Source organism: Coturnix japonica, chromosome 1, assembly GCF_054131305.1.
Source record: "Coturnix japonica strain WE chromosome 1, WE-NBRP24, whole genome shotgun sequence".
In the NCBI taxonomy this organism is placed as follows: Eukaryota; Metazoa; Chordata; class Aves; order Galliformes; family Phasianidae; genus Coturnix; species Coturnix japonica.
In genome coordinates, this window is record NC_140663.1 from 115,269,250 (window position 1) to 115,288,546 (window position 19,297).

General features: G+C 35.5%; 1 protein-coding gene and 1 long non-coding RNA gene across 3 annotated transcripts in view; one reads left to right on the forward strand and one right to left on the reverse strand.

The window, feature by feature from the left end:
• The window catches only part of ANOS1 (anosmin 1), a 122,010-nt gene extending 114,731 nt beyond the window's left edge, over window positions 1-7,279 (forward strand). The window contains exons 10-12 of one of the 2 annotated variants that reach the window (XM_085540909.1): window positions 624-844; window positions 3,356-3,497; window positions 4,165-7,279. In XM_085540909.1, the coding sequence (XP_085397035.1) occupies window positions 624-844; window positions 3,356-3,497; window positions 4,165-4,220 (419 nt within the window). In that variant the 3' untranslated portion in view covers window positions 4,221-7,279. 2 annotated transcript variants of the gene reach the window in all.
• Window positions 7,280-8,096: 817 nt separating this feature from the next.
• Window positions 8,097-8,437, reverse strand: LOC146762658 (uncharacterized). The gene is made up of 2 exons (XR_014947366.1): window positions 8,299-8,437; window positions 8,097-8,263 (listed from the first exon to the last, which is right to left on the reverse strand). It is a non-coding gene; the product is annotated as an uncharacterized LOC146762658 (long non-coding RNA).
• Window positions 8,438-19,297: the final 10,860 nt, after the last annotated feature.

The following is a 19,297-nucleotide window of genomic DNA, read 5'->3' on the forward strand; positions in this document are numbered from 1 at the left end:
TAGCCAAGTCTGGACACTTCTATCTTCAACAAGGGAGTGGCTGTCTCACTTTGAATTCTTACTGCCTCCCACTTGCTCTGTGGTTCACCTCAGAATCCTGCTGTCAGTGGCTATGATTTCCTGCCCACTTCTCCTGAAGAATTCCAACATTACGGTTTTCTTCCTGGGAAACTGCAGCATAAGTTTCACCTAGCCAAAGTGTACCTATTAACTTGTAGTACAGTTTTATAGCATGAATTTTACTTTTTCCCCACATAATGGAACTCTGTGCTATGCTGTGTGTTTTCTTCTAAAAATCAGCTCAGATATTCTGAAATACAGAGGACTGCCAGGATGGTTGCCAATCAATGAGGCATTTATAATTTTACATGGCATATACTTTCTTGCCTGTCACCTGTGGCTGACAGAATTTGATTTGAAGTTTGAACTTGACCCAGAATGCCGATGGAATATGTCAAAGATAGGTTTTGGCTAACACTGAAAATGCGATGGCAGAAAGTTGACAAGATCTTGGTAACACCAGAAGAAGAGCTCTGTCTGACCTCAGTTTTTGAAATTAAATGAATATTATTGACCATTACTTCTCAAAGTTTAGCTTATCTTTTTGCTTTCCAAATTTATAGTGCCAGTTCTACCCAAAGTGTTGGCCAAACCCGAGAATCTATCTGCGTCTTTCATTGTTCAGGAAGGTAACATCACCGGACATTTTTCTTGGAAGATATCTAAGGCAGTCCTTCACCAGCCCATGACAGGGTTTCAAGTCACATGGGCAGAAGTAACCACAGAAAGCCGACAGAACAGCTTGCCCAACAGCATCATTTCACAGTCACAGATACTGCCAGCAGTAAGTTGCTCATCCTTTTCTTTTTATACTGGCTTAATAACCATGTGTATATGTGTCATATTTTTAATTTTTAGTGGTAATGAAGATGTCGCACATAGCATTCTTCTTGTCTGCAGGCAAGTTGGAGCAGGAGATGCTTTAATTTTGTCCTCCTTAGAAATACAAGGCACAGCTACTCTTGTCGATTGCACATCAAACACTTTAATGTGCACAATTGTCAAATTAGAAACCATTATCTGAGAAATGCCTGAAGGGAGGAAAGGGTCATCTGTGTGGCAATAGATAGTTTTTATTTTCTTTGATGATCAGGCTGTTCAACTTGGGGATTACTGCAGTTTTACTAATTATTTGGTGTCCAAGTCAATAAATTTCATGGATTAAGTACTGGTTTTTTTCCTTTGAGTTTCTCATTTCTATAAGAAAAATAAAAATCACTTTCCCTTCTGTGAATATTTGCTATTGTCCAATGAATAAATAATGTGAAGGAGAACTAGAACTCACTGTTTGTTGAAAGTATCGGAATGATTAATTTGAATTCTTCCTCCTTTTAGCTTTAAAATGGTATGTGCTATTTCAGTTCCTCCTCTGGCAGAAGCAAGTGAAGAGCACTTCTTTCAGACAGTATTGCCAGATCCACCAGGGCCAACAAAAGGACTTAGGCATCTGGCCTTGATCCAAAGTCTCCAAACAGTGCTGGGAGTCTTTCCATGCACTTTAGAGACATGATAGATCAAGGCAATTGTGTCACAAGCAGAATTGGCTGAAAGTCTTTTCACAACATTTGTTTCATCAAAGAATGAATAAAATGTTGTGTTGAACACATCCTACATTCAACACATTTTCTACAAGTTCAAAACAAGATTCCCACAGTTTTGCCTTAATTCCTTGCAGACTGCCCTGAGGCTATGGCCACTGTATTTCAAAGCCAGTTTTCAGGCAGAGTAACAAAGTGTAACAAAGTTGACCACAGATGCTCCCAAACTGTGTGTCAAGCTGCCATGCACTCTTGCAGAGCTATTTTCTTCTGCAGTGGTACAGACTTAATGAGATCCACATCAGTTCATTCAGAGCTCAGTCTACAGTCTGAAGCAGAGACACAAAGAAGATACATCCTTGGTCTCGTCAGCAGGACATGCTGCAGGATTATTGTGAAGAGGTTACTCCATCACAGACCTTAGAATGCAGACCACAACCTTAGTGAAGTTACAGACCATAGAATGTTATTCTTCATTTAAGTTTTCTTTTTGCATATGGTTTGTTCATTATTACTATTTCATTTTTAAGCATTTGTTTCAGTTAGGTCTGGGATATACATTATGTTTTGTTTAAAACATTCCTTTATGTTGTGTTTTAATTACTTATGTTTGTTTTTCTCTGATTTTGTTACTGTAGAGTCTGGAGATTTCATATGTTTAATTATTTAATGCCATATGTATCCTTCTATTCACAGCAGCTGGTTAACTTGCACAAAACACTTGTTTCAGTTGAAATAGTATTTCCTCCCTCTCAGACACCACCACAATGTATAGTATTTCATAGTGAGAATCATCCACTCGTTCTCATTAGTCATCTGTAATTGTTAAAAGTTTTGTAATTGCACATCCAGGGCAACATGAACATGTTTAAGGAGCATCTAAAAGAGCAGAGTGAATGTATGAATGTGACATAGGCATTTTTCTCTCTTCTCACTGAATATTTTATATGAAATGGAACAGTTTCAGCAAGGATTTTTAAGAGTAGATACCTCTAAGTATACACACTAATTTGGCATAAAGCTCCACTTTTATCCTTGCCTTTTCTCTCCTTTTCCCTTTTATTTCTGATTTGCCAGGAACAGCAAATTATCAGTTTTCTTACAGCCCACTTTTTTTTTTTTTTTCCTCTGCTTTTTTTTTCCCTCTGATATAAGATATTCCAGAACAATTTGCCATGCAAATTCTGTCTGACTGAATGAGCACACACTGTGTGCACTGCCCAGTGTCTCTGCCCCACTGTCCTGTCCTGGGTCTGGACTACAGGGTGCTTCTTCTCTCCTTTTTACCGTGAAATAAGGTGAATTGGGTCTTTAGTTCCTGAATGCCCTCCCATCCTTATCAGATATATTTCTATTTAGGAAGTGTGAGTGACCAGAGATACAGAACAATGAAAAGTAAGGACAATACAGATATTTCATATGCCAGAAATGAGAATAGAAGAGCTGGTGTCCATGACGTAATCTGGGCTGAAAACAATGTAGCCACACCACTAGATCCAACAGGGGCCCTAGCCCTGAAAATTGCCTTGATTTAATTTCCCATTCAGTAGGATTTACAGAAAAGAGTAAAATAAAAACAAATGTATTTAATAAACTTTTTTATTAAAAGAGAATTTGTAATACATATACTAAATTCTTTTTACAGATTTCTAAGTTATTTGTGAGTGCTGAGAGTGATAGAACCTTAATTTGTGTGAGTAGAGCAACTGTGCTTTATTTTTTAGACTCTAAGAGAATTAATGTAATTTATTTATTAGGATCATTATGTACTCACCGTGCCCAATCTCAGGCCATCAATGCTATACCGACTGGAAGTTCAAGTGTTGACAACTGGCGGGGAAGGACCAGCTACTATAAAATTGTTCCGAACACCTGATCTTCCTCCATTCTTACCCCACAGTAAGTAGTGTTTTGGCATGTGTTTATGCGCTTAGAAACTTCTATACAATTAAACAGGTTGCTAAATCTTAGAATCTTTATTAGCTCTGGTAGAAGTCCGTAAACATAACATGCATGACAGTATTGCTTTTTTCTCTGTTACTGTCTATCAGCTTTGTTAGAATCAAATATCACCTTTCTCTAACTCATTTTCTATGACCTTATGTTTATCACTGCATTCCACCACAGCTCTTTGGTTTATGCCCATAGTATTTTGGATTCAGAGTTGTTCTCTTCTACAAATACTAGCTAGATGCGGGACTGCTTAAGTTAGACTGAAGATCTGCTATATCTATTGCCTGATCACGTTTCTAAAGCTCTACAAACTTTTTAATAGCTTTAATGGTTTCAAGCATTTTATTACTTTTGGAAGAGAACAAGTCAGTGTTGTGAAGCCCAACAAAATTTACAGTCATAATGAATCTGCTTGAACCCTTTTGTCCTTTTCCGCTCCCACTAGAAATGTCTGGTCTCAATATGCATATAATTGCTAGCCTAGACAATTCACTTATAAGCTGAAAGCTTGTGAACTGAAGGACTCAAGAAGGCTTTACAGTAAAATCTGATAAATGATTGTAATACATATTCAGCGTTTCATATGTGAATATTCTCCTGTTCTTTTGTTTAGGACCTCATCTGAAACATCATCCTCACCGCTACAAGCCACCCCCAGAAAAGTATTAAACTGTTTAAGATGATTATACAAATAAGTGAGAGAAAAACTGAACTCCCAAGTGGAGACTAGGTAAAGGCACATCTATAGGAGCAAAGAATCCAGTATTCCAGTGGAAGTTATCATGCTTTACAATCTGTTTCTACTCTTGTGTAGTTTAGTCATGAAAAATTGCATTTCTACCGAGGCCAGGATGAAACATACAACAAGTACCATTTCAGTCCCACCGTTATTCAACAAATTGAAGATTGCATTAAACGCAACACCTTGGAGAAAATAAAATATGTTGATTATAATGTTTTTGTATTTCTGTGTTTGAAGTAGATTGAAACAGTGAAGTGTTTACAGTTATTTCTCTTAGTGGCTTCAATGTTAATAATATATGAGAGGTTTGCCTGTGATGTATGCAATACTTTTGAACACTTGGAGGCCATGTTGTCATCAGTATGTTTAAATGATGTATTTTACTTAATGCTCTGACTTTCAACAGTTTAAGCCCCAGTGTATTTTGCTCTTGAAGAAAATTCCTATTTACCTGAAATAAGCATACAAGTAAACTAGGTAGCAGAACCAGAAACCCTTAAATAATCAAGATTTAATAACTTCAGCATCACCTCTGGAGAAAATGATGATACATGTGTATAATCAAACATCTCTTCTGAAGTAACATTTCAGCATGTAGATCTTATAGTAATAGAGTTAACAGTTAAAATACATACAGTATAGATACTCCATTCATTGTAAAGAAGCAAATGACAATTAATACAATTGTTTTCAATTAATGATGATTAACACAATTTATAGAGCCTAGAATAATTATCTTTAATATTCTTGTTATCTTGAAAAGAAATTCTAATTTTCTAGTTAAAACTTGAACAGTTCACATTTTAAAAATGGAAATTCTGAGGCACATTTATTATTCAAGCAGTCGTAGAGCTACTTTTTGGCTTCTCTGTCTTCTTGAATGCTCCTGCATTCTTTGACACAGGTTCCAGTGTTTCATGAGTCATCATATATACCTCCAGAGTTCAGTAGTCAAATTTGACAAGGTAGACAATTTTTTCTACCATTGCATACCACAAACACTTTTACACCATATCAGTTCAAGACACTCAATGAGGTGAGATCATAAATTAGTTGTAAATATATCTTTTTTCCCATGGTTTCAGTTTGTGTTATAGAAAAGCAAATACAGAAAAAAGGAAAACTTTCCTGAAAAATAAGAATAACAATTACATTTCTTACAGTGTAGCCTTCAAAAAATAATTGTACATAGTTTATTGATTCTGAAATTTATAGCTTTTTGGTGCATATGGGGTAATACCACAGAGAGTGAAAGAAACTGAATTAATTTCCGATTGTTTTTTCATTCCAGTTTTTCTGTGTTTCTCTATTTGCCACTAAAATACTTGTTTTTTTGGGGTTTTTTTTCGGTTTTTTTTTCTATTTTTTTCTATTTCTAATTTCTATTGCTATATGATTTGGGACTTTGACAGTTATTTCAAAAATTAAAAGAAGGCTGAGTTGCTTTTGTTTCCTTCCTCTGCCACTTCGTCACCTCCTTTCCTCTGAAATACATTAACAGGTTTACATATTAACTCTTCCTCAAATCTGTAGGGTAATTGGTTTGTTTTCAATTTTGAAAGAAGGCCAGAAGTCTCAGACTTTTTGAGGGGTAAAAAATGTTTGATGTATACAAGACTGCTCAAAGAAAATACATTATAAATTGAATGTTCAGCATTGCTTTGACATTTAGGTTGCATGGAACGTAAAGTAAGGATAGAAGGGATCTCTCTGATGTTAGCCGAGTATAGTTTTAAGTGGGATCAGGGTAAGTAATAATTTGGACTTCTTTAAAAACCTCTGTCAAAATCTTTCCACCAGAATCTATTCCAGTTCTGCTAGAGTAATTCTGTAGTGATTTGATTAATGTTAATGAAATTATGTTGTATTCATAGTGTCACGGTAAAGCATAGTACATGGATGTCAGTTTTTATTACAGTAATGCTAAACCTGGGTTGGAGATGAAGTGGAAGTTAGCAGCGCTGAGTGATCATATCTTTCATCTTAATTGCTGAAGCCTTGTTCTTTTGAAAGGAATCAAAATTGTTAGTGTTCACTGATGTCAGTTTCTTTGAAACACTCAACTTTTAAAAGCAGTAACATACATAACTTTTAAAGAATATGGTGGCTGTTTCCATAAAAAAAACAAACCAAAAACAACAACCAAACACCTAGTTGATAAAGTAGAATTGTATTAAGAATTATACAAGGTTTGATGAGAAGTAAATTTATTTTTTCTTCAACAAATGAGTTTATCAACTCATCTTCCAAATTATTGTACAAATCAAAAATCAGAAATAATCAATCAATGAGGCTCTTGAAGATGTTAAATTCACAGCAATGAGTGCTTTCCTGATTATTCTTTGAATTTAGCAGTACTGATTTAAAGTTCCTAGTGCCTAATTCATAAAGCCTTGTTTGCTGAATTGTACAAGTTATTGTCCTAATTAACTGGCTTAAATCACATTAAACATTTAATTCAGCAATAGACTTGTAATTCACTACTTGATTCACTAGTCGAAGATTTATTTTCTCTAATGATGTTGTATAACACAGAATTAATTTAGATATTGGGATGCTTTTAGATACTCTGCACCTTTACACCAGTGTATTATTTCTTATGTACAATTCCGATGGATTTGTCCATTGGTTTCTTGATGCATTTTATTTTCTGAAAGAATCATTAGATTAATTTTTGCTTTTTGAAATGGACTTTTTTTTTTTTTTTTTTTTTTCTGTTCACTGGGGATTTTTCTTTAAGAAGACAACAGTGTGTTCTGATTTGACAGTTTTTATCTGTTTATAGAGGAGAGGAAAATCAAGTAAGGCAGAACTTGTGCTTTACTACGATGTGCAACATCTTGAATGTTCAATAAGAATTCAGCACATGAAGAATAAATAAGAGGTCTGACTTCTGAAATGTTTGGCATCTTCAACTTAGTGGCTTCAGAAAGAGTCGAGGTGTGGCAGTGATAACACTGACATTAATGTACAGTCACAAACAAAATTGTAAAAATAATCATTGGTAACGTGAATGGGAAATTTACCATTTATATTAGCAGAAACACATAGAAACCTAAATACTGAGTAAACATATTTGACAATAATTTCATCTCCATACTCCCTACTGCAGTCATGTGGTTTCAGAGAAGCAGGACCTGGTTTAGGGTGGTACACAGAAAAGAAGATTTCGATATGCACAGAAGTCAGTGGGTTGGAAGTATACTACAACATCATAGAAATTTTTATTTTTGTGTGTATATGTAAATGTAGTTGTGATATTGACTTATTTATTAATTCATTTTCTTATGCTATGTGCCAAGTATTTTCCTACCCTTTTGATCAGTACCTGTGAACATCAATGACTAAAAATAATGTTATGCAAACTTGTACATTGTAACCAGGAATATGATGCTAATAAGCTGTTGCATGTAGTTTTAAATAATTAAGAAAACCCTTTATTTAAAAAAATTGTAAATGACGTGGCGACCCGCTGCAGATGTTAATGATGATATATGGTTTTGCATGCCAAAACTCATTGTTCAGTTGTGGGCATGAAATGTAACGACTGTATTACCTCTACTGAATATATTGGTAAGGTACAATTTACAAAGTTATTAACAGAGCTCTATATGTAAAACTTTTCCATTGTACTTAATTGTAGTAGAGGTAACAGAACTGCTTATCTGTTACCCAAATTGGCTGTAGAAATTATGTTCCTATAGCAGTCATTTATAGTCAGTATTTATTTATGTATGTAATACAAAACAATTGGTCTTATGAGTATGTCTTTTTATTTAGAGAAAGAAAATATGCTTCTTGTAAAAACAATTTGTAAAAAAAAAAAAAAAAAAGTAAATGTAAATAGAATCTGATTTCTTCTATGCATTATTTTCATGTTTAGAGTTTGTACATACTGTTTAGGTAATAAACTATCCTACACTGAAGTCTTGTTACATTGTCTCCTCCATACAGGTCTTAGACTGTTTCCCTTTTTTTTTTTTTTTTTTTTATTTATTATGGAGCTACAGAGTCATCTATTAAAAAACAGACTGTCATTGGTACATCTACAATTCATTGTACATATAATCACAGTATTTTATACTCCCTATTTGCTACTATATTTTGTTTCCTTTGGAAAGTTATAATTTAGGTATAATTTGAGATGTTTGTGTTGAAAAGTAATTCTTGAAATAAAAAACCAGACACAAGACGCAAACACCTACAGTTTCTCTCTTTTAATGGACTCTCAGTGAATTTTCTTCAACCTTTGCGTTACTGTCTTAAAATAATTAATATGTTGCTATATCTATATCAGTGGCCTGAGCCTGCAGGTCAGGATTTCCATAATTCAAAATCATGATGAAATCTATATGTACTCCAGATGTCCTATTTAATAGTGCATTATCACTTGATTTATATTATATATTTTTAATAAATGAAAATACTGCAGCATTTAAGTGTTTGAACTCATCACAGAGGTGTTATCATTCTCAGATGTGATGTTTTTGATAAATCTTTCACGTACCCCTGCATTACCTAACTATCATTCAGAGTTTTTTAGCCTTAACAAGAAAATCCAAAGTTTCTTGGTATTGCTTTCTCACTAGAAGAACTGGTTTGGATTTTTGTTGCTTGTTTTTTGTTTTGTTTTGTTTTTTACATATGAATAGTGTTTTGAAAACTCCTTATATTTAAATTTCTCTTCAGCATGGAGTATTCCTATGATATCTACCTTTATGGCACAGTAACTCTTCACAGGAGTTGTGTATCACAGTACGTAGGGAAGATGTGATAATAGGTAGATGAAGTGTTCTATATACTGTAATTCCAAATATTCACTGTTTTTTCCTTCCTTAGTTTCATGTTTGTTAGCAAATATTCTGTTCAGCACACTTAAAAGAGACAATAGCTGCCTGATATCAACCATAATAAATAAAGCAAATTTGGTATATGTTGGGCAGTAATTATCCTTTTAGTTTGGAGTTTTGCATCTTGTGTTTCATTGCAGCTTCTCTGTTTTGCATCTAAAACCAGAACGTCCTCCATCATTCAGAAAGTCCATTTACAGAAAAATGTTAACACAATGAAAGTACTCTTCACAGTACCAAAATAAATAAATAAATCCCCTATACTTCTGTTTTCTTATTACAGGTGTTGTATTGTCCTCGTCTGGATATATGCCAGCCTCCTTGAGGAAGGCCTTGAGCTAAAACACTGGCAGTTAGCCCGCCAGTGACAATGCAGCACCTGTCAGGGTGAAAGAAAGCACTGGGGAGAACTTTGAGAACATGGCTTTGAAATACAGGCAGGGCAGGCTTGAAGGGGATATGGTTCAACATAAGCAAATAGCTCTGTCCTCCTTTGGATTGTGCACAGTATCTTTTCTGCTTCTCCTGAAGGCGCTACTTGGAGTAGAGATTAATATTTAATAACAGCCTTGCTGTAAGCATTTACTGAGTGCTGTGTGGCTCATAAACTGAAGAATTTATGAATGCTTGTTCTAACCACTTCCTCACCTGTTCTTGGCGATTAATTTATGTTATTTAATAATAAGTTTCATTCTGGAGATCTCTTTCTTCTCAAAAGAAGATCAACTCGAGAATTATTAGATTGCCATTTTCAAGAAAGTTGAACACAAATATCCCTTTGTATTTGCATGCAAAGATATTTGTACCTCAAATAGAACTTCCTTGTCTTTTTCACAAACTGTCCAGCGACATATTTGTAACAGGTTCAGATTTGTCAATGTTTAACTCCAGGTTTGATGGTTACTATGGTAAGTACTGACCAGCTGACACATTTTTCACGCTTTTATAATTTTATTATTGCCTGATTTAAACAGTTCAGAGTGCTTAACTGTTACTGGATGTAGAGTGATGAGCTGTTATTTCCACTCTGTCACTTCTACCTAAGTGAGAGGAGGAAGAGGGGATCACCAGTTCTCCTCCTTCCCACCCATAAAAAAACACCCATAAAATGATCTTATATATTGTTCCCTTTGCAGATGTCCAATTTTCAGGATTATCAGTTATCTACAAGCATTCAAAACCAAAAAAAAAAAAAAAAAATTACTTTCTGAGATGTGCTGCAAAGCTAGCTTGAAATATTTATATTTCAGACTTTTGGAAAGCACATCTGCACACCAATATCAATTAGGCTGTAACTCATAAGACTGGAATATACAAGAAAAAAAGAAAACAAGGGGAAAAAAACAAGAAACCAACAGCAATAAAACAAAGCTCGTGGGTTGATGCTCACAGAACCCTCTGGGACTACCATGCTTTTTTGTTTGATGTTCATTGAATCATACTGAAGACAGTGAAATCCACATGCATTCTCCTTGCTTTAACTGGAATCCAGACATTTATCTATTATCAGAAAAGATGCTGTTTAATGACTAAAGGGCTGATGAGTTATATATATATGAGTTATATATATATGAGTTATATACCTGAGTTGCCAGGTATATACAGTAGCTTAAAAGTATAATGATGCACCAGAGAATGATTCCTGTATTGTTCCACTTATCTGAGGACTCTATTAATTCCTCACATTATTTTAGTGGTTTTTTTTTTTGTTTTTTTTTTTTGAAGGGGGGGGGGGGGGGGACAGATGTTATAAGGTATCATTTTGTTGCTTTCTTTGTATGTTCATTTTTTTTAGAAATAAAATGTATCCATATCATTTAAATTATCTACATCATATACTTCTGGAGAAACTATATTTTAGTGTCTATTTAAATAGCAGACATGGTAGCCACAAGAAATGGTAGCTATCAAACAGAAGCAAATTCAACTGATAGATATCAATCATGTTTACTGACTAATAAATGCTGCTAAGACAATAAATTATTTTCATGTTAGCTAAATGCATCACTTAGTCTGAACACAAACCGATTCCAATTAATCTGGAAAACAGGAGTTGTAGATGAATACCAGAGGGACAGAGATAGACACAGAAGAAATAGCATGAACTTCTGTGCCTGGATAATATCAAAAAGTACAAAGCTGATACAGCTGAAATTACTTTCTTCCCCTCCACTAAGAGTGTAATGATTACCTTAAAAACGTAAGATGATTCCATATGTTCCTTCTAATAACCATGGAAGTGATTTTGTAATTTTCTAAGTTACTTTATAAAATACAAGGAACTTATTACAAGAAAAATCATCCCTTTATTTCATTAAGTTTACTTTAAAGTATATTATCTATTTAATGTAACTGTTGACAACACTCACCAACAAACTTGCATGGACAATGCAGCTCAGTTGGGTGAACATTTCAGTGTGGGACCCTCTCACTTCCTGAAATTCAACCTTTGACTGAAAAAATATTCCTGTTTTTAAAAACAGTATATACTGTTACTGGGAAGAAATTAAGAGAATTGTGTAGTCAGTGTTTTTGGTAGCTGTTCTCAGACTTTGTCTGGGGATTTTTTTCTCAGCTAATCTCAAAATCTCCAGAATAATTTATTATGTGCTATATTATTCACAGAAGACAAGCTGCTCAGGGCATTGCCCTTTCATGTTTTGAATATTACCAAAGATGGAGATCCCCTCTTACTAATTACATGTGAAACAACAGTAATGCAAATACTGACATCTTAACTTTCAAGGAAATGGTACATGGAAAACCACATGGCATAAACAATTTTGCTTGAAAGAAGAAAAAAAAGAAAAAAAAATATTCTTATGAAAAACAACAATATGGCTGCTTTTATTCTCAGTAGATTTGTGATGAAGCCCTGGGAAATTCAAAGCCTGTAGAAAATGAAGCCAACAGCTTCTCAATCTATATGTGGTCAGACATGAGTTACTTCAGAAACCATGAGAAACAAAATTCATTAACCAGGTTTGTAGAGAATTCACAGATTGCTCATCTTGTGAAATTGAACGAGCTAGGACTTAAGTGGTAATTTACCATATTAACATTAAATAAATTGTTACTGACAATGGCTATGGTCTATTTGTCTTACCTCTTGGTGTGCCGTGAATTGCTGCCTTGAATTCTCTGTTCAGCTACCACTTCGCCCCAAGCAGAGTATGAGCTTTGAGGAGACTTGCAGGGGCTGTGGAATGACTGAACTGAGCCAACCAGGCTGCTGTGGCTGTGACAGAACATGGCTGGCCCCTGACTGGTTCTGCTGGTGCAGAATCCCTGTGACTGGAGAGGCCAGATGGAGAAGACACCATTGCCTGGATCTCTGAAGAAATAAAAGGGTGTGTTCAGAACATATGCTTTGGAAAGGCCCCTTGTCCCATCACAGCAGTGTAGGGTGAAAAGAAGGAAAAGGATTCAGCACGTAAATTCCTGCTGATCCTGAAGGAAGAGCATATAACTAACTGCACAAGCACAGCATGAACAAAAGAAAGAGCAAATGTGGCTAGGAAAGCCATGTTAGTCATCAGGAGATACCCCTGCTATCAAAGCAAAATGGTCCTAAGCTTCTGTGCCCACACTGTGGGGAGGGAGGAACACCTCACACCTCCAGTATGCTGCATTATGGCAGCATAGACTAGGTGAGGGTGGACCAACTGCAAAGATAACTGGCACAAAGAGCTTTATGCTGAAATCCACCACAGACATTCTTCACCACATACGTCCATTGAGCTTTGGCTCGCAGATGTCTCATAGAAATACTTTGGTTTTCTTTACTAGACAAGGCATCTGCAGATATGGAATAGAAACTGAGACCTCAGTGCAAAGCATTGCTGTAGCTGGGTTGCTCTCTGGGACTAACACAGTCTGCTGCTCTTACAGGCTTCAGTGTTTTTTGCTGATACCAACTTTGCAGGAAGCTTGGCTCTTCTGTGATGACGTGTGTCCAAAAAAGGTTTGAGACACGTGGCTTAGATTTGTGTGGTGGAGCACACCTCTGGAATGCCCTAATCTTTTCCACCACTATAATGAACATATAGAGTACTGACTTCTTATTTTCCATTGGGCTGCTATGCACTTAGGGAAATTAACACTGAGCTACAGTAAACAAGTCTTCCCCTGTGAATGGTTTTTACATCCATGGGCCTGTGGTCTACTCCATTCCAGGTGATTACCTAATGTCAGAGAGAGAGCTGTGTGAGCTTTTCACTGTCAAGCTGTTGCTGAAAGGAGAGGGACTGCGTCAGATCTGCAGAAATGAATAAATGAAGACAAACTGGAAAAGACATATCCTAGTACTGCACACAGAGCAGCTCTAACTTTTCAACTGGATATAAAAAAGTAGTCTTCATTGGTGAGAACAAGAAGCAGTGTTTGCCATGTATGTTTTTTAGCAGTGACCACAAATGAGTGATCTCTACTCTATGAGGGAACCTACAGTAATGAGATTCTGAGGTACCAAAAGCAGGAGCTGCAACAGGGTATTTGTCAGAAGATAAGGATATTCTTCCTAAGTCAGGACTTAAGCCCAGCTGGAGTCTTATTGCACATTACAGTTGAAATAAAAAGCCTTCTGACAAGGCAGTAGGTCTCAAGCAAAAGCTTTGTTCTGTTTCTATAAAAATAAGGGGCAATTTGGGTTCAAAATGAGACAGATAATGAAGATTCCTGCAGATTTTATGCTAAATCATATCCAGACTGAGAGGAAACTGATGAGGGCAGAATATTTCTGCAAAATCATCAGCTTCCAGTTTTGCCTTATGAATCAGTCAGCCTCAGACAAATGAAAGGAATGCTGTTTTGGCTTTTAGAAACATAGTACATCCAGGAACTTAGACTTCTGAAATCAATCAGCATTGTATCTTAAATATGAATCTAAATGTATGAATTGCTGTATTCCAACTGAAAGAACTATTTCCAGACATTGTGAAGAATATGTTACAATCATCTTAAATGTGGAAGCATTGGAATCCTTACAGATGAAATAAAATGTGTCAGACTCCTTAAATAGTTACTTCAGGATAACAGAACCAAGAAAAATGGTCACTCTTTAAATCAACTCAAACCCACAGGTAAGAAAATAAAACTTATAGAATTTTTTAGGGACTTGTGAAGGAGGGGATGAAGACTGGTAAGTACAGCCCACCACAGTTTATGTGCCAGAAATAAAAGGAGGTCAGACATGAGCACTGTACTCCCTGTATTTTTCTATGCTGTGCATCTTAGCTGTTCTTTGTGTCCAGGTACAGTTAGGCTGCAGCAAATTCAATAGCTATGGAACTGCATTGGAGCCAGCACACCAGGAAGAACAGCAACGAACTCTTCCATCCCTTGGTAAGGTAAAGCTTTGCTTTCTGTTAAATGATCAGACTCACTAACTGGGAAAGAAAAAAATAAATAATATGAAAAAAAAATAAATAAATTGAAAAGCCTCTGTTGGAAGAAAAAATCAAGGAGACAAGAAAAGAAGTGGCTAAATCAGTCAGAGGTGGTCAGAAAGCAAATTTTATAGCATCAACTCACAAAAATTAGTCAAGGGAGTGAAAAAAAACCACATGTGCAACACTTTGAATCTGTTAGTTTCTGCATTTCAGCGAGTCTGGACATCTTGGAAAAAATAATTCTTTATTAGCACTGTGTTGTTTTCCACACATTAATGTTCTTAAAAATGCATGTCTGGCTTACCCGGGTGATGATGGCCATGTGCACTGTAAGAATACACCACGCCATCAGGTTAACAATGGCTGAGACTTCTGTTTTGCCATGCTCTTCAGTCTTCCTTCCACATGAGCAGCAAGACTGGCAAAAATGCATAAACAAAGGCATAAAGCAAGGCCTTATTTCATTAAATCCTATGCTGATTTTGTGGCATTATTACCAAATTCAGTCAAAGCTTCTTCTACTTATTTTTAATCTCCTTCCCTTTAAACATGATTTAGTTAGGGGTTTCAGTGTTTGGAGTGCTATTAATGCTGGATTTGTCAAATGTGTGTGCCTTCCCTTTATGGCTAAGGTAGACTGTGCTAAACTAGGCAACTTGCATGTCCCCAGGGCTATTGAGCACTATCTATCTCCAAGTGCTCCATCTGGTTCTAATGATCATCTCTTGTAAACTCCCCTTACAATCCACATTCACCTCTGCCCTTAAATCCATTTTAAATTTAATAGTAGTCCTGCCAGATTTGAGATTAACAAGCCCAACCTTCTCATCATGTTTGACTTTGAAAACACATCCTAGGTTACATGCAACACTTACCCTTGGTTGTGTGATATCTCTCATTCTTTCTGTTTCTTTGACAATCCTCCTGATTTTATTTTTACATCTCGGGTATATTTCCATTTTCTGAGCCATTCTCCTCTTTTGTTCAGCCTTGTTCCTAACAGCCAGAATTCTGACATGGAAAATTCATTCCTCTAAAAGACATCTTTATGGGCTTCCTTACTTCTCTAGCAATTTTCCTTTGCTTGCTCTTGACCACTGCTACCTGACATTTTTAATTGAATATACTAAATTTTACCCAAGTGGAACAGTCATGCTTTGGCATCACTCATTTGGGAGAAAGTTCAGCTATTAGCTACAACGTGTTTTTAAGACTCCAATTACTAAACCCTCCGCTGTGTTTTCTTCAGTCTCAAATTTACAAACTTTGTTCTCCGTTAACTTTACAATATCTTTAAATTTTCTTGATCACTATTTTATGTCAGAAGACTTGCCTGTTTGCACATGATGTTCCTCCTAGGTTGGAATCTATCTTCTGTGTGCTTGTTTCAAGGAATAACATAATTGTTACTTTTTATAGAGATTATCTGGAAATACTAATTTGTTTCTCTTTGCGTTTATTATGAGATGCTTTGTTCTTCACAGATTTTTGTGGCTTCTTTTTTCCCATGTTCATAATCTCATTCTTTCCTCTCAGTTGAGTCAATAAGTCAGCTATGAGACATATTCCATACAGCTAAAATTACAGCTGATCATTTTCCTTATTTAGTCTTCTTCAAAATGAGTCTATTTTTCCCACCACGGATCTAAAAGCGTTTATTATGATGTGCAATCATTATTGTTATTATGACATGATATGTCGCAATTTGCACAGTGAAATGTTTATCTATTTGGCTTTACTTAAGAGATTTCCCTAAAAAAATCATATCTGCTATCCACATTCTTGTTATTAAGGAAGGAAAAGATGCATTCTCACAGCAGCTGATCATCATGCTACAGAGTGATTTGATATTATAGTAGGTTTTCCTTAAAATGTTTCAAAAGTATGATTTTGTTTATGGGCAAGTTCTCTGCATTTTGTGTATATTGATTCTTTCCACTACAAAAATGCACTATTCATGAAAGTATATTTCAGGAAGTACTTCAAGAATGCAGTCAGAGGTTTAGCAAAGGCAAAAGCTTATTACTAAAAACATCTATCTTCTTTTTACCCCCAAGAATGGATGAGTTTGTATTCTTTTATTCTACTGTACTTTTAATTGTGGTTGGCAAAATTATCCCTGGAATTACCAGACTGACTTGTACAAGCATGAAAAATCACAGCCCTCTTTAGAAAGAAAATAGATGTGGTTTTGCATTGTTTTGTTTCATTTTAATTTGCATCCTGCTTTCTTATCAGATAGAGCTTATGTTTTTGAGCTTTCTTTTTCTATAATAAAGTTGTTATTTTATAAGAGTGACAATAACATATTGGAGAGAGGTTGGAAGAGAAGAATGTGAAATTCTCATGAAGAGTTTAAAGGATTAGGTTGCATGAAAAGGACCAAGTAACACCACTTTTGTGAGAAGATTATAAGATTTGTCAATGACAGTGTTGATAAGAGTGATAGTGAGACCCATCTGCTGACAAGATTTGACATTCTGAGAGGTTATGTGGCCTCCAAGGATCGCAAATGCTGGGTGTTACTGAAATGTTTCCAAGGCTCCTCCAGCCCACTGAATACTACTCTGAGCTCCTGTTCCGTGTGGGTGTTAATAATGCTACTGGGAATGAGTTTACACAGATTAAAAGCTACTGTAATTCTCTGTGAATGAGGGGGTGAAAGGGTCAGGAGCTCAGGTGGCTTTTTTTCAGTTCTGCTGATCAAAGGTCAAGGCTCAGGGACAGATGTGACATGGAGATAAATATGTGAGTGAGCAGATGGTGCTGCCAGCAGAATGTCAGCTGCCTTGACCATGGGATAATGTTCCATAAACCCCATGGCACTGATAGTAACTGCATCTCTCTCTCACCAATTTACTAATTTATTGAGACAATTTAACAACAACAACAACAAACCCGAAAACCCCCACAAAACCATCAGATCAGTATGAACTGTTCTGGCCTTAACAAATACCTGAATATTGGCAAGAATATAGGTGTTTACCATAAGGTCAGAGGAGGGACAAAACAGAATGGTGGGTTGGTCCATCAAATATCTTAGATTCTGAGGGAAGTAAGTAGGAGGAACTGAAGGTTATATTACATGGTCAACATTTTGCTTCAGTTGTCATTTGCTTGATTAAAACTTGTCAGGTGATTCATATGTCACAGCATTAATATTGAAGGATTAGCTTGTTTAGGAAAGGCAAGCAGGAGGGAAATAAAATAAGCAAGAAAAGATTCTTAAATGTGAAGGGTGCTTACCTCTTCTCGGAGATCTATATTATGAAAAAGCATAAAGTTTCCATAAGTTTCCAGAACTCTATTCATACTGATAAGAATTAAAGATTTAAAGAAAATAGCCACTATTATGGTCTTGGCCATGGAAATCAGAATAATCCAAGCAGGACTGCATGGTAGTACAGTAATTACTTGGTTATCACTAGTTGCTTCTCATACACAATCTGGGAAAACAATACAGAATAATGAGGTAGGAACTCACCTAAGAATATATTTCTACTGAGAGAACAATATATCTGCACTGGCTATTATCTAGTCAGTTGAAACAAAAATTGCTGAAGTTTGTTTAACTGAATTAAAATTACTGATGCTATTTTTTTTCTTACATTTTAATATAGAGAACTTCAAAGTAAAAGCTCAGATATTTATGCTTACAAAGAGGTACTTAAAGTAGGATTAATAAGAAATCCATCCAGGCAGTCAAGCCAGCTTTTGGAATGTGCTAGTTATACCATGTATACCTTTAGAAGGCAAAAATCTGCAGAAGAATGGGCTAAGAATTCAAAAGCTGGAGTCTGCTAGAGAAAAAATACCAAATGTACTCACAAATGTACTAAATTAACATGGTCTAATTGATATCATATACCAGAAAGTAGATTCTCTGAGTGCAAAGCAGTATAGATGCAGGAATAAAATAGGTAAGCAAAATTATAAAGGAAGTAAATCTAGCAAAGGATGGAAAAAATCATCAAAGCCCAACCTGTAAGAACCTAGAATTTAACTCAAGGAGATAAATATTGATCAATATGAATTAGCAAAGACCAAACTACGCAAATTTCATTGTATAGTATAGTAGCAAATTTTTACACTGAAAAGAATATAATTTTCTCATATCTCGATTTTAGCAAGGCTTTTGACTTCATGTCTCTTAGGATTAAATTAGAAATATATTCAGATGATAATATTAAAGTATATGCAGACTCTGCTGCAGAAACATGGTTGAAGAATAATAAAGGTAACAGGCCAATACTGAAGAATTTATGTACTAATGTACTTCAGAGACTCCTTTTTCTGTCCAGGATTATGTACTGTTATCATGAATATTTTAAACAATAAAAAAAAAAAAAGAGTATTCTTGTCAAATTTAAAGACTTGATAAAGAAAATTCATATCAACAAATAGAATTTGAAGTCTTCTCAAATTAATGCCTATTATAAAAGGTGGGTTATGATAGGGATAAGAAGAAAGTACTTTTCTAGAGCAAGAATAATCTGCTGGACAGTATGGGCTGGGGAAAAATTAGCTAAGTAGTCATCAATAGACTTGAACTTATGGGCTGATCACCAGCTGCTTATGAGCTAACAATACTGTATTGTTTCATAAGAAGTATACTGAACTACTTAGACAGAAACGTGGCATTCAACATTAAAATAATTTTCGTTATACTTGGAACTTGTACTGTTTCAGTGGGAGTACTATTTAAAGAATGAGCCTCAGTTTAAGAAAGATTGTGGAAAGCGTGAAAAGCAGTGAGGATGATTA